Genomic DNA, 16,971 nt, shown 5'->3' with positions numbered 1-16,971 from the left:
TCATGCTGAACGTTCCTTATTTTAAAGTTACAGACTGGCATCACCACCCTTAAGCTAATCTTTGCCAACCAAAAGTGGGATTAACATCACATTATAACGCTTCCACGGCTGAAAGGAAAGGCATGTTTGGTGACAATATTCGAACCCATGACCCGCAGATTGCGAACCCCAACCATCAGGAATGGTATTTATGTTAATAGATTTACCGCAGTTATCCATCCTTCACTGTAGCCATCTACCGAAACAACCCATGTGTGTGTGTTTGTGTACAAATAGTACCGAAGAACCTTCAGAATTCAGGTTTCAGAGTCTATAAACATGTTAAAATCCAAGTTTTGAATCGCTTCATTACTTAGAAACATGGTTTAACGAAAGGATATTTGGTTGTTTGCTATGAGCATTCGCACAGAGCTACACAAGAGCTCTTTAGGCTATAACTTCCTCTAATTATAAATTTACAAACTATAGATTAGAGGAAAGGCAGCTGACCAACAAGTCTTTGGATACTTTAATTGAATACTGGGATTAAACTATCAGTTGCAGAGTGGACACTCACTGTCTCAACGTATTTGGTGCGATTTTGCAGTAGCGGGACGTGAACCAGAAACCCTTAGAATCACAAATCTGCACGTTAACCACTTGTCCACATCCAGCCCAAAGATACAGAATTTTGCGATTTGACAGCAATGGTTACAATTTGATTTTTCTGTTTAAAGTCAAAACGAATAACAACTCAGAGCTTAAACAACGCCCTCTCCCTTTCTTCAGTATTTGACTCTTTGCTAAGCTTGACCAACGCCCTCTCCCTTCCTTCAGTATTTGACTCTTTGCTACGTAATGAACCAACCGGAATTTTTAAAACTGGAAAGAGTCATTTCAAACCTTCCTAATGCTTTAAATGAACAACAACAACAAAAAAATCCTCAGCTTTACACTCACAGCATTAAACTGAGTATTAAATATGGTTTGATTTTTAGATAATCATTAGCGTAATACCAGTCAAATAATGACTGGAGAAAGAAATGCACAGAGGCCGGCATGGCCAGGTGGGTTAAGGCGTTCGACTTGTAATATGAGGGTCGCGGGTTCGAATCCCAGTCGCACCAAACATGATCGCCCTTTCAGCCGTGTTAATGTGACGGTCAATTCCACTATTCGTTGGTGAAAGAGTAGTCCAAGAATTGGCGGTGGGTGGTGATGACTAGCTGCCTTCCCTCCAGTCTTACACTGCTAAATTAGGGACGGCTACCACATATATCCCTCGAGTAGCTTTGTGCGGAATTCAAAACAAACAAACGAACAAGAAATGCACAGGTGTATTTTCAATGACTAACGATACTTAGACATGGAGTAATTTTGCTTACAATTCTTCTTGTAAATACACGACTGCCAATAACTGTTCCCTGGTTTTAGTGATTGTCAAATAGGTCATTCGAATGTGGGACTGTCGTTAAGAGTTGTTCACAGTAATGACGAAAAATCGTATTAATGGGAACTGTTGTCTCTTCATTATACAAGCAAGATTAATTTTACTGGGCCTCAAGTCGTTACATCTCCAAATTGCGAAAATGGTGTAAGTTTTTTGTATATTTTAATCAAAGTATATATTTAATTTTCGATCAGTCGTAGCTTACTCGCTTCTAAATGGCAGGAAACCAAATAACTTAAATGACGTAATAAATTGCTATGACATCAGTGCGTGACCGTCAGACAGATACATAGTGTGTTTTATAGTATTATATCACAAAGAAAATAGTGCAAACGCAAATCAGATCACGACTTACGTCTTCATAACGTAACTTTGTCATAGCTTCATCAGGAACTATTAATATGCTACAAGTAAACACATAGGGTATTAATAACCCCTGAGAAGCCAGAATAGCGAAATATTGAGCTAATAAAATTACTTTCTGGAGATATAGGTCGTGATTTGATCTACGTTTATAGAAATGACTCATAACAAACTCCGGTTTGCGTCAAACAAAGTTAAAAATAAAACACTACACACGTTGTACTTGCTGTTGTGGGAGTTACCGAGCCGATTAATGGACAGTCTGTTGTCGTAAAACACTAAAATCTGGGGTTCGATTCTTAACGGTAGACATAGCGTATATAGCCTACTGCTTGTAACTTTGCCCTGAAACGAATCAACAGGCTTTGGAAATACAAACATTAGATGCCAAAAGCAGCAAATAATACAGTGTTACGAAATGTTTCTTTAGCGGCTTTTGTCTTATGTTGCTTCTGTTTGTTTCGGAATGAAACAAGATGACAAAGGACACATCAATAACAACGAAGTTCATAAGATTGCGCATAACAAAAAAAATCCCTTTCGTCAAATGCTCTGTAACGCACGGAGCAGATATACTCAGTAGTAATAAAGAAAAGATAAAACTAAGCGGATATTCTTGTGAATGGATTATGAAAAGTCTTCTTATTGATTTCAAGTATTAAATCCTGCACACCTTTTGCTCTTTCAAATATCGACGACAGTAACGACATACGATGTCAGGTTCTGGTAGGTTTTTCGTAACTTCTTCAGTAGGAAGACACGTAATATTTACATTACATTTCTCATTTCTCTCCAGTCTATTGAATATCAAATAAAACAAAGGAAGAAGCGAGTTTCTCGTTTATGTTTAAGATGAAGTATAGGCCTCGCTTTTATTTCTCGTCATACAATACGAAATGACGATTATTCTTCAACCTAACTTTGGCAGATGGTGAAGATATATATGATTGAGCCTACAGTCTCGAGAACGAGAAATTTGAACTAGTAATGCACGAGAAACAGGGTTATTTTCAGTGGATAAGCCCCTAGAAACCAGGATAAACTACTGAGAGCCGAACAGGTGCATAAGAATATATCAGAGTCGTTTTTTTGTTTTCGTAACGTAACCATTCTACATTTACTTCAGTGTTACTGCTCTTGGCTTCAATACTGTAATGATTTCTTTTATACAGTGGAAGAACGTATTATTTGTATCGTTGTAATAAGAAATTCTGACTTTAATAGTTGGAGAAGCTGTCTTGAAATTTGATAAGTTAGAAGTCTACATGAATCTAATTCGGTTGCATCATGTTTACATAGTGCCAGACCCTCGTGCCTTAAACACCTACTATTAATACACGTCTTGGTTCGTTTTGAATTTCGCGCAAAGCCACTCGATGGGTTATCTGCGCTAGCCGCCCCTAATTTTGCAGTGTAAGACTACCGCCAACTGGTGGGCTACCATTTTACCAACGAATAGTGGGATTGGCTATTACATTATAACGCCCCTATGGCTGAAAGGGCAAGCACGTTTGGTGCGAAGGGGATTTCAACCCGTGGCCCTCTGATTACGAGACGAGTGCCTTAACCACCTGGCCATACCGGGCCCATTGCTGGTGTAACAATTAACAAACAGCGAAATAAACAATTTTACAATAATGATGTAAAGTAGCTTCGCACATTGTTAACGTAACAATTAACAAACAGCGAAATAAACTGTTTTACAGTAATGACGTAAGGCAGTTTCGCACATTGTTGATTTAAAATAAATTCGCACAGTCATTACACGAACTGTACTAATCCAAGTTGTCATCTGGAAGTGTGACACGCTGACATTCAGTTGACATAAAAGTCTTTTCCCAATTTATTAATAAATATAATTGGTACAAAACACGAGCATATCAATTGGTGACTGTTAAAGATATATAATTGTAAGGGGTATAAGGGTAAAGAAGAAGGGGTTATGGCTGGCATTCGTATAGCGCAGAGAAATAAGTAACTAGAATAAACCAGAACAAACAAGCGCTACGTTACATTATTACAAGGAAGACCAATAATATATATATATTTTGTCAGTTTATCTGTGATTCACATATTCCTTGTTATACGTGAGTAATAATATTGACTGATTTTGTTTCTAGCCTATTGCTCCTTACCGAGTGAGTTGCCGATATTGGAAGATCTGTGTCTACAAATAAGTGGAGACGCCTTGCTCTATTCCATGTTCAGACGTAAGTATTCGTCATGATAAATCATATAAATAAGTGGAGACGCCTTGCTCTATTCCATGTTCAAACGCAAGTATTCGTCACAATAAATCATATAAATAAGTGGAGACGCCTTGCTCTATTCCATGTTCAGACGTAAGTATTCGTCATAATAAATCATATAAATAAGTGGAGACGCCTTGCTCTATTCCATGTTCAGACGTAAGTATTCGTCATAATAAATCATATAAATAAGTGCAGACACCTTGCACTATTCCATGTTCAGACGTAAGTATTCGTCATAATAAATCATACAAATAAGTGGAGACGCCTTGCTCTATTTCATGTTCAGACGTAAGTATTCGTCATAATAAATCATATAAATAAGTGGATACGCCTTGCTCTATTCCATGTTCAGACGTAAGTATTCATCATAATAAATCATATAAATAAGTGGATACGCCTTGCTCTATTCCATGTTCAAACGCAAGTATTCGTCATAATAAATCATATAAATAAGTGGATACGCCTTGCACTATTCCATGTTCAGACGTAAGTATTCGTCATAATAAATCATATAAATAAGTGGAGACGCCTTGCTCTATTCCATGTTCAGACGTAAGTATTCGTCATAATAAATCATATAAATAAGTGGATACGCCTTGCACTATACCATGTTCAGACGTAAGTATTCGTCATAATAAATCATGTAAATAAGTGGATACGCCTTGCTCTATTCCATGTTCAGACGTAAGTATTCATCATAATAAATCATATAAATAAGTGGATACGCCTTGCACTATTCCATGTTCAGACGTAAGTATTCGTCATAATAAATCATATAAATAAGTGGATACGCCTTGCTCTATTCCATGTTCAGACGTAAGTATTCATCATAATAAAATGTATAAATTAGTGGAGACGCTTTGCTATCCCTGAGAATTTCGAGTGATGTGTTTTCTCTTTATTACAAAAACAATTGGCAGCTTTCAGCATTTCTCCAGCTTTATAAGAAGTAATTAGTAACTTCATAATGTCACCTCAGAACCATTCTGTTGCTGTTTATTATTCAACACAACAGTAATTCCATTCAATTCGATCTATTTTTATTCGGTCTTTAATTAAGTAGCTCGTTAATGTTAGGAAAGCCTATGAAAGCACGTGTTTTCTAAGATTTTGAAATGTCACGTCATCTTATGGCATCGTTAACCATTATAGTAGTTGTATTTTGGGTTGTGGTGTTCTCCTACCGGACGAATTATAATTACAAGATCGAGTTCACTTTCTGTGTGGCTTCCGAAAATAAAAAATGCTAAGCTCGAATGTCAGTAAAAATGTGTTTCATTAACCGTTTTGAAATATTACAAGTATATCATAAGAGCAAACGTATTGATCAAGAATTGTATAGTTTGCCCACATTAAGTACTTACTTACGAAAGTATATAAACATTTTTTTCGTGGATCATATAATGGCTCCAAGTACAAATTTTTACCTCACATTGCCACCTCTTGACCGATATGATATCTAATTACAGCAACGGCTATTGAGGATTCCCTTTTGTCGAGGACTTAAACTAGTTTGTTTTTTTTTTCCTATAATACCTTAACTATTTAAATAAGACGATGAGCCTAAGTCGAAATAAGGCCCGGCACGGCCAGGTGAGTTAAGGCGTTCGACTCGTAATCTGAGGGTCGCGGATTCCAATCCCGATCACGCCAAACATGCTCGCCCTTTTAGCCGTGGGGGCGTTATAATGTGACGCTCAATCCCACTATTCGTTGGTAAAAGAGTAGCCCATGAGTTGGCGGTGGGTGGTGATGACTAGCTGCCTTCCCTCTAGTCCTACACTACTAAATTAGGAACGGCTAGTGCAGATAGCCCTCGTGTAGCTTTGTGCGAAATTCAAAAACAAACCAAGCAAAAATAAAGTTTTAATTTTTTTTTATATTTATGTGTAAATGCACGCGTTTATGCACGATTCCTGAGTGTGACATAATGGCAAATACACATCGAAAGACGAGATTTAGTGCATCGGGTACGAGAGTACAGAATATTTGAGAGCGAACATCAAATAACACATTTTATTACTTTATGTGTTTTAAAACAGTAAGAAAACAGGATACACAGTTTTACTTGTTAGGTTTCTGTTAACAATTCTAATTAACACATTTTTTAAATGTTATTAGTTGTTGTTTTTTATTATTGTGATATTATCTTGAACTTACCGGACATATAATTGAATATCACACTCTAAAGGTTGCTTTGACGCGCTGTAACACATTGCATTATAGGAAACAGATATCCGTTATGGATAAGTAAGTAATTAGAGATAAATTATGCCCAATAATGTAGTGAGTCCTGTCGATTATAGGTTTTATTTTTATGTTGAAGACTCATGCACCAGTAATGATTTCATATTTGTTTATTATTATTGTCTGTATATTCTCTGCTTCGTTAGTGGAAACTATTCCATTACCATGTCCATTTCGAGGATCCTTCAGGTTCACTTACAGTCAAGGCCACGGTGATTGTGACTACCCGGTATCCACCGTTGATCCATGTACTGACGAGTCCCGGATGCTTTTCAAGTTCAAAGCTTGTGCGAATGTCATTACGTCTGAGAGTCGAGGTGAGATATTATAACATTACAGTTGTTTACATGTTTCATGTAAAACTTGGTTTAAAGTTCTACTTGAATTTCATGAAATTTGCTGTTGTTGTTTTTATTGGTGTTAGAAATCGATGTTAAAAACGTTCTGTAGAAGTAAAACCTGAATTTTTATATATGGTGGTTGTTATAATCCGGATAAAAAAGATGGTTAACCGAAAGTGAACCATTATGAAAACATCTGTCATGGCTATTATAGGTCGATACAACTATTACTTTTATATTGTCACTGTCCCATACGTTCACAATGATGCAATGTTACACCTAACAGTGTGTGAATAAACTGTTCTACATAGGTAGAGAAACTGCCCGGCACGGCCAGATGGGTAGGGCGTAGGACTCATAACCTGATGGTCGTGGGTTCGAATCCCAGTCACACCAAACATGCCCGCCCTTTAAGCCTTGGAGCGTTATAATGTGACGAGCAATCCCATTATTCGTTGGTAAACCAGTAGTTGAAGAATTAGTAGTTGGTGGTGATGACTAGCTGCCTTTCCTGTAGTCTTACACTGCTAAATTAGGGACGGATAGTGCAGATAGCCCTCGTGTACCTTTGCGCGAAATTCAAAACAAACAAATGTATATACGAACTAAGATGATGCTGGTTAGTTTTATTTATTCATTCATGATATAGCTTCAACAAAAAGTGGCAAATGTTCTTCAGGAATCCATTATTAGTGTCTTGTTGGAGCAGGCTGTTCAACCAGAATCCATTACTAGCAGGCTGTACTTCAAGAGTCCATTATTAGTGTCTTGTTATAAGAGGGTGTTCTTCAAGAGTTCATTATTAATGTCTTGTTTTAGCAGGCTGTATATACTTAAGGAGTTCATTATCAGTGTCTTGTTGTAACAGATTATAATTATACAGTTCATTATTAGTGTCTTGTTGTAACAGATTATAATTATACAGTTCATTATTAATGTCTTGTTTTAGCAGGCTGTATATACTTAAGGAGTTCATTATTAGTGTTTGGTAGCAGGATGTACTTCAGGAGTTCATTATTAGTGTCTTGTTGTAACAGATTGTAATTATGCAGTTCATTATCAGTGTCTTGTTGTAACAAATTGTAATTATACAGTTCATTATCAGTGTCTTGTTGTAACAGATTGTAATTATGCAGTTCATTATCAGTGTCTTGTTGTAACATATTGTAATTATACAGTTCAGTATTAGTGTCATTGTAGCAAGGTGTACTTCAAGGGTCCATTATTAGAGTTTTGTAGCAGGATGTACTTCAGGAGTTCATTATTAGCATCTTGTTGTAACAGATTATAATTATACAGTTCATTATTAGTGTCTTGTTATCACAGATTGTTCTTCAATAGTCCATTCTATGTGTCTGTTCTGTTAAATTCTTACTAACGTACGTGTCGACAACAATGCATGACATAATTAAACTCGACTCAGTATAACCCTTCCTATTCAGAACAATACAACAATGCATGACATAATTAAACTCGACTCAGTATAACCCTTCCTATTCAGAACAATACAACAATGCATGACATAATTAAACTCGACTCAATACAACCCTTCCTATTCAGAACAATACAACAATGCATGACATAATTAAACTCGACTCAATACAACCCTACCTATTCAGAACAATACAACAATGCATGACATAATTAAACTCGACTCAGTACAACCCTTCCTATTCAGAACAATACAACAATGCATGACATAATTAAACTCGACTCAGTATAGCCCTTCCTATTCAGAACAATACAACAATGCATGACATAATTAAACTCGACTCAATACAACCCTTCCTATTCAGAACAATACAACAATGCATGACATAATTAAACTCGACTCAATACAACCCTTCCTATTCAGAACAATACAACAATGCATGACATAATTAAACTCGACTCAACACAACCCTTCCTATTCAGAACAATACAACAATGCATGACATAATTAAACTCGACTCAATACAACCCTTCCTATTCAGAACAATACAACAATGCATGACATAATTAAACTCGACTCAGTATAACCCTTCCTATTCAGAACAATACAACAATGCATGACATAATTAAACTCGACTCAAAACAACCCTTCCTATTCAGAACAATACAACAATGCATGACATAATTAAACTCGACTCAATACAACCCTTCCTATTCAGAACAATACAACAATGCATGACATAATTAAACTCGACTCAGTACAACCCTTCCTATTCAGAACAATACAACAATGCATGACATAATTAAACTCGACTCAATACAACCCTTCCTATCCAGAACAATACAACAATGCATGACATAATTAAACTCGACTCAATACAACCCTTCCTATTCAGAACAATACAACAATGCATGACATAATTAAACTCGACTCAGTACAACCCTTCCTATTCAGAACAATACAACAATGCATGACATAATTAAACTCGACTCAATACAACCCTTCCTATTCAGAACAATACAACAATGCATGACATAATTAAACTCGACTCAGTATAACCCTTCCTATTCAGAACAATACAACAATGCATGACATAATTAAACTCGACTCAGTATAACCCTTCCTATTCAGAACAATACAACAATGCATGACATAATTAAACTCGACTCAATACAACCCTTCCTATTCAGAACAATACAACAATGCATGACATAATTAAACTCGACTCAATACAACCCTTCCTATTCAGAACAATACAACAATGCATGACATAATTAAACTCGACTCAGTACAACCCTTCCTATTCAGAACAATACAACAATGCATGACATAATTAAACTCGACTCAACACAACCCTTCCTATTCAGAACAATACAACAATGCATGACATAATTAAACTCGACTCAGTATAACCCTTCCTATTCAGAACAATACAACAATGCATGACATAATTAAACTCGACCCTTCCTATTCAGGACAATACAACAATGCATGACATAATTAAACTCGACTCAATACAACCCTTCCTATTCAGAACAATACAACAATGCATGACATAATTAAACTCGACTCAATACAACCCTTCCTATTCAGAACAATACAACAATGCATGACATAATTAAACTCGACTCAGTATAACCCTTCCTATTCAGAACAATACAACAATGCATGACATAATTAAACTCGACTCAGTATAACCCTTCCTATTCAGAACAATACAACAATGCATGACATAATTAAACTCGACTCAGTATAACCCTTCCTATTCAGAACAATACAACAATGCATGACATAATTAAACTCGACTCAGTATAACCCTTCCTATTCAGAACAATACAACAATGCATGACATAATTAAACTCGACTCAGTATAACCCTTCCTATTCAGAACAATACAACAATGCATGACATAATTAAATTCGACTCAGTATAACCCTTCCTATTCAGAACAATACAACAATGCATGACATAATTAAACTCGACTCAATACAACCCTTCCTATTCAGAACAATACAATAATGCATGACATAATTAAACTCGACTCAGTATAACCCTTCCTATTCAGAACAATACAACAATGCATAGAAATAATTAAACTCGACTCAGTATAACCCTTCCTATTCAGAACAATACAACAATGCATGACATAATTAAACTCGACTCAGTATAACCCTTCCTATTCAGAACAATACAACAATGCATAGAAATAATTAAACTCGACTCAGTATAACCCTTCCTATTCAGAACAATACAACAATGCATGACATAATTAAACTCGACTCAGTATAACCCTTCCTATTCAGAACAATACAACAATGCATGACATAATTAAACTCGACTCAGTATAACCCTTCCTATTCAGAACAATACAACAATGCATGACATAATTAAACTCGACTCAATACAACCCTTCCTATTCAGAACAATACAACAATGCATGACATAATTAAACTCGACTCAGTATAACCCTTCCTATTCAGAACAATACAACAATGCATGACATAATTAAACTCGACTCAGTATAACCCTTCCTATTCAGAACAATACAACAATGCATGACATAATTAAACTCGACTCAGTATAACCCTTCCTATTCAGAACAATACAACAATGCATGACATAATTAAACTCGACTCAATACAACCCTTCCTATTCAGAACAATACAACAATGCATGACATAATTAAACTCGACTCAGTATAACCCTTCCTATTCAGAACAATACAACAATGCATGACATAATTAAACTCGACTCAGTATAACCCTTCCTATTCAGAACAATACAACAATGCATAGAAATAGCAACAAGTAGCAACGCATAGAAATCTAGTCTTCAGCTATTTGATTTCCAGCATATTGGTTTACACAGTTATATTTTCATCACGTGATAAATGTACAACATACAAAGAGATGGTAAAAGGAAAGAATTTGTGAATAAATATTTATCTTAAAACTTTTATACTTACGTTTATTCTATTTTAAACATTACAGTACGTCACAAGACGGGCCCGGTATGGCCAACTGGGTTCAGGCGTTCGACTCGTAATCCAGAGGTCGCAGGTTCGAATACCGGCCGCACTAAACATGCTCGCCCTTTCAGCTATAATTAAAGAATTATAATGACGTTATAATGTGACGGTCAATCCTACTATTTGTTAGTAAAAAGAGTAGCCCAAGAGTTGGCGGTGGATGGTGATGACTAGCTGTCTTCCCTCTAGTCTTACACTGATAAATTAGGGACGGCTAGCACAGATAGCCCTCGAGTAGCTTTGCACGAAATTCAAAAGAAACAAACAACCATGTCAGAAGACTCATAAACCTTTTCGTTTCTTAATGTAAATATTTATATTACCGTTTTCAGGTGACATACACACTCCTAGAAAACACTGGAGAAGTCCAGATATCTTGTATCTCGTAGAGATTGAAGATTACGAAGATATGAAAAACGTCTAGTTAAAAACCTCATTTTTCGTATATTATAGTTAATTTTATATACACAAAACATCGTATTGGGTCGTTATCGATTTAACGTTAACAGAGAAGTATTCTTGGTGAAACATAGAGAGATAAAGGTTTATTAAAGACGTGTGAACAAGCTGAATGATCTACAACTCTAGAACTGAGTGGTAAACGTCGTAATAATGATTAACTTCATTATTGAGGTTTATTTTATTTTCATTTAAATCAAAGGATTAGAAACAACTTCTGTCAGACATAAGATAACATGGTTCAGTCATAGGGCATCGCGAAATGAAACTGCTTCTGATGAAGGACAATCTTAATAGAACTAGTTCCTGAGTTTTCCGCCAGGGTTCAGGAGTAAGTCCATCATTGTTACGACGTTTACCACTCAGTTCTAGAGTTGTAGATCATTCAGCTTGTTCACACGTCTTTAATAAACCTTTATCTCTCTATGTTTCACCAAGAATACTTCTCTTTTGGATTTTTTTAAAATATAAATGTTATTTAATTAAGCGATTGTGTAAGAAACAATTTATAAGGGCGATACGATAGGTCGATAAGAGTCGTTCATATTGCTGCCACAAGGGGTCTCGGATACCCAAAAGAGATTATATGTGAGTGATATAAACAGGTCGATGACCGTTGAAAATATTCTTCATAATGGGTGAAGTAGACCGCTCTTCACTATAAAGAGGTAGTTAGAACGAAGAGAAAGTGAGATTTTAATAAACGTGGTTCCAAACCACACCTTACCTTTAGATGTCTACCTCTTTTTGTTTGAATAAACGTAGCTCAAAACCATACCTTACTTCTAGATGTCTACCTTTGTTTATGTTAATAAACGTGGCTCAAAACCATACCTTACTTGTCTTAGATGTCTACCTTTGTTTATGTTAATAAACGTGGCTCAAAACCATACCTTACCTTTAGATGTCTACCTCTGTTTGTTTTAATAAACGTAGCTCAAAACCATACCTTACTTCTAGATGTCTACCTTTGTTTATGTTAATAAACGTGGCTCAAAACCATACCTTACTTGTCTTAAATGTCTACCTTTGTTTATGTTAATAAACGTGGCTCAAAACCATTCCTTACTTCTAGATGTCTACCTTTGTTTATGTCAATAAACGTGGCTCAAAACCATACCTTACTTCTAGATGTCTACCTTTGTTTATGTTAATAAACGTGGCTCAAAACCATACCTTACTTCTAGATGTCTACCTTTGTTTGTGGACATGTAGTAAATTTTTCCTTGTACACTTTGTACGAGATCAAGTTATTTTCCACCTGCACGTATCATACTTTCAGCCATTTGTCACATAGCTTCAGTTCATCTGTGGCCTTGACGACAAAGCCTGAAACATTTCACTATCATCATTGTTACCAAATGAGCCTCGTTCTTGGACTAGCCAAACTTCCTAACAGTAAATTATAGTAAAGCGAATAATGCAGTTTCTAATTTGTAGGGATGTTCGAGAAAGGATAAATAACCACTTTTTCTGTCGTAAATATAGAAGTAGCCAAAAGATATTTGTTCGGTATACAACAGTTGAACCAATGGTAATGGATAGTAATCATTCGGTGAATATGGCTCATGCCAAATTTAATCAGCAGTGAAGTGGTTTGAAGGAGAGCAAAAATGCGGTCGAAACGTCTGTTTCTAGTGTCGTTGCAGAGTTAATATTGGCAGAGGAAGAAAAAAGAAACGTCAGTCATATTATACTGATTGAAAGCCGAGCGCTCGTGTAGAATTGTGTATAATCTAACAGAGCATGCTGGCTGGTTCCTACTCCTGTGGAAGACAGTATCACACGGATGATAACATTAATATTGTATTGCTTCTTGATTTAACACATTAATAGCAGCATTTTATTCTTTTTAAGTAAAATATATAATTTTATGTACTTATGTCACTTTGCTTTTGTACAGAATGTTCTTCAATAAGGCAGTTCTGTTCAATGTGTACTTTTATACGAATTCGATTGAAAGAATAAAGGGGAAAAATACCAAACGTTTATCTGAAGTAATACATAGAGATTGGTTTTGTACATTTCTTGAAAGTTTCCTTAATATTCTAGTTAGCGATTTATGCAGTCCTGAAAATGGAAACTAAATGTTTTGTGAGCGATAGTGGGGAATTTTTACATATTTTAGAATCTGTTTTCCATATAATGTATACGCAGTTTTTCTCTGAGATCGGTGCAGACCGAAGCTCATGAATACATCTGTGACAACTGTCATCGAAAACTTGTGAATGAGACAAGAAAACTCGTTAAGATATGTTCCGAATACAGTTACATTCCTCTAGAAAATATGAAATCTCAAGTCGCCTCCTATCACACTCAATACGTTTGTTCTGTGCATCTCTCTCTTTGAAATAGCATAGATCGTAAAAGAAAACCAACTTCTATTACATAGCAGTAGGTAAACCAAAACGAGGCTTAACATGCACCATTTCTTCGGGTTATATTTTTTTCGATTTACTCTACTAAAACGTGTACTACATTTTTCGGTTTACTATGCTAAAACGTGTACTACGTTTCTTGGTTCACTGTGTTAAACACTACATGTTGAAACGTGTAGTATAATTCTTGATGTAAGTTTACCTGTTGAAACGTGTAGTATAATTCTTGGTGTAAGTTTACCTGTTGTAATTCTTGGTTTAGCGTGTTCAATAGTTTTGTATATTTTTAGTCTAGCGTGTTAAAATGTACAATTCTCGTCTTAGTGTGCTAGGACATGTGGCTCAGTGTTTCAAGGCCTGGATCACATTTCTACATTTAGCATGTTCAGGCATCTACAGTTTCTCTCAGAGGCATAGATCATATCTCTTAATTAAACACAGCCTTATTACCTTTGTGTTGTACTGGTAATATAAGCATTTGAAAGTAATTATAGAAAGGTATTGACTTGTACTGATAGAATCTTTGTGGAAATAACAGGCACACTCAAACATATTTTAAAAATTGAAAACTACTTTCTCACGTGTAAAACTCTTTGTTAACCTGAAGATAACTTAGGAAGGCCGAAAAGTTGTTCTCTTCTTATCAATAAAAGTGTTAATACCCACACCAACTGAGATAAAGTTTTATTTCAAGTGGGTTTCTTGTCATCAAGAAACCAAATCGTAGGTTGAACGTTGACGAGTTTTCCTCTAGCCTACAAGCTCACAATTAAGGAAACATGCACAAATAATCCTTTGCTAAATTTGTATAGAAGATTTAAAACAAAATAAAACACAAGTTTGTTTTAGGCTACAAAAAACAGCCACTCAGAAGCACCCTCTGTCGAATCTTTGGCTAAGCTTCTCTGACCGAACAGTGGGTTCCAAAGTTCAGAGCGCGGTCTCGTAGCAACAGAAATGTTCCTTTATTTTACGCATAAACAAACAGTAATCGTGGACAGTAAAATTAGTAACAAAATCGAAAAAAAACTCGTTCAGGTATGAGCCGGATTATCATGAAATAGTAAAGACCTACAAATAATGATCTCAGTGAAATAAGTATTTTTATAACAACAGCAATTCTTTAAGTACAGGATTTCTAGAATAAGTCAAAATAATTCTAATCGCAGGAACTAAAGCCTAAGTCTAACAATAGCTAAGCCTTTGCTAATTACAGACGAACTTTGATAAAGAGATAAAATAACATGTAACTTCTTTACGTTTTTTTTTTCTCCCTGTTCATTTAGTTTGGGCTGAACTTTACCATATTTAATATTATCTATAAATAAACTTATGTTGTCATTCTACAAACTAGTGTTGATTTTTTAAAAACCTTGATAAGTCTTGTGTTATGTGTTTACAAAATGTCTACTAAAGCATATCACACCAAACATACTCGCCCTTTCAGCTGTGGGGGCGTTATAAATCTACGGTCAATCCCACTATTCGTTGGTAAAAGGGTAGCCCAAGAGATGGCGATGGGTGGTAATGACTAGCTGCCTTCCTACTAGTCTTAAACCGCTAAATTAGGGACGGCTTGCCCAAATAGCTCTCGTCTAGTTTTGAGCGAAATTCGAAACAAACAAACAAATGAAGTAAACTGACACTTGCCTGTGGACTCAGCAGATAAACCAATATGACTTTGCTATAAAAGAAACACACACATCTTGCACCTGCCTTTCGTTAGATCACTTGAAATGACGTATTTTCGAAGAGACACATAAACTGCTTCTCTGATTGGCTATTAAAAACCAAAACTTTGTTTATTTGTTTTGCTATTCCACTTATCAGTGAGATCAGAATTCTCCAATCAAAATCTTTAACGTATTTTATATATTAGTTTAAAAAAACAATACACTTGCTTTGTTGAGGGGATGGCTTTTTTAGTTTCGGGGGGGGTGGCTTTTTGACTTTTGGGGAGGAGGAGGATGGCTTTTTGAGTTTTGGGGAGGAAGAGGATGGCTTTTTGAGTTTTGGGGAGGAGGATGACTTTTTGAGTTTTGGGGAATATAGGAGGATGAATTTTTGAATTTTTGGGGAGGAGGAGATGGCTTTTTAAGTTTTTTTTGAGGGAGGATGGCTTTTTGAGTTTTAAGGGAGAAGAAGGATGGCTTATAGAGTCTTTTGAGGGGATGGCTTTTTTTAGTTTTGGGGTGGCTTTTGAGTTTTGGGGAGGAGGAGGATGGCTTTTTGAGTTTTGGTAGAGAAGAAGGATGGCTTTTAGAGTTTTTTTGGGGATGGCTTTTTGAGTTTTAGGATTTAATAAATGAATGAAGTTTAGTTTATTGTACAAACAACAGAGAAGCTCCAATCTTTAACTTAAAAAACGCACGTGAATGAAAACACTAATTAACTGACAAATCAATATATAATAAGGCTCCGGGCTTATAACCAGCTGATCAGTCTTAATTTTTACTTTTCCTGAATCGTTTGAGTTGGTTCACTACAACATTTTTGGAAAGGTTTGGTTTTGTTATTTCCGAGTCTAGCTTATTTCATACGTTCAAACAAAACACATACACACATATGTATTTTCTTATTTCATTAAAACAGTCGTTTGTGTTTTAATCCAAAATTGCTAAAACACATTACTACTTATGGGTGTCCCCACTGGTAGAACCTTAAGTCTATGGATTTACAACGTTAAAATCAGGAGTTCAATTTCACTTGGCGGACTCAGCAGATAGCCCAATGTGGCTTTGTTATAAGAAAAAACAACACATAAACACTTATGGGTTCGTTACCTTATTCGTTAAGGGTCTTGATTGGAATCACGCACAAAGCTGCACAATAAGCTATGTGTGTTATGCCCACAGCAGGTTTTGAAACTCGGTCTTTAGGGGTTGGAATCCGCAGACATACCGCTGTTCCACTGGAGATTCTCTATTTCTCCGAGTTACGTATAAAAGAGTGAAGAACAATTAGAATATAATTAACTTTATATTTAAACCGAATAAGCACTTTTGTATATGTTATTGTTGTTAAGTTTTTATAATAAGTATT

At 35.7% G+C, this 16,971-nt stretch overlaps 1 protein-coding gene across 1 annotated transcript in view; it reads left to right on the top strand.

The window, feature by feature from the left end:
* Window positions 1-16,971, top strand: part of LOC143248621 (uncharacterized) — a 598,442-nt gene that overhangs the window by 533,518 nt on the left and 47,953 nt on the right. The window contains exons 4-5 of the mRNA XM_076497122.1: window positions 3,913-4,002; window positions 6,438-6,608. Of these exons, the coding sequence (XP_076353237.1) occupies window positions 3,913-4,002; window positions 6,438-6,608 (261 nt within the window). The remainder of the gene's footprint in view (window positions 1-3,912; window positions 4,003-6,437; window positions 6,609-16,971) is intronic.

This window comes from Tachypleus tridentatus, chromosome 4 (genome assembly GCF_004210375.1).
Source record: "Tachypleus tridentatus isolate NWPU-2018 chromosome 4, ASM421037v1, whole genome shotgun sequence".
NCBI lineage: Eukaryota > Metazoa > Arthropoda > Merostomata > Xiphosura > Limulidae > Tachypleus > Tachypleus tridentatus.
Note: the sequence above shows the minus strand (reverse complement) of the source record. Positions and strands in the feature narration are given on the sequence as shown.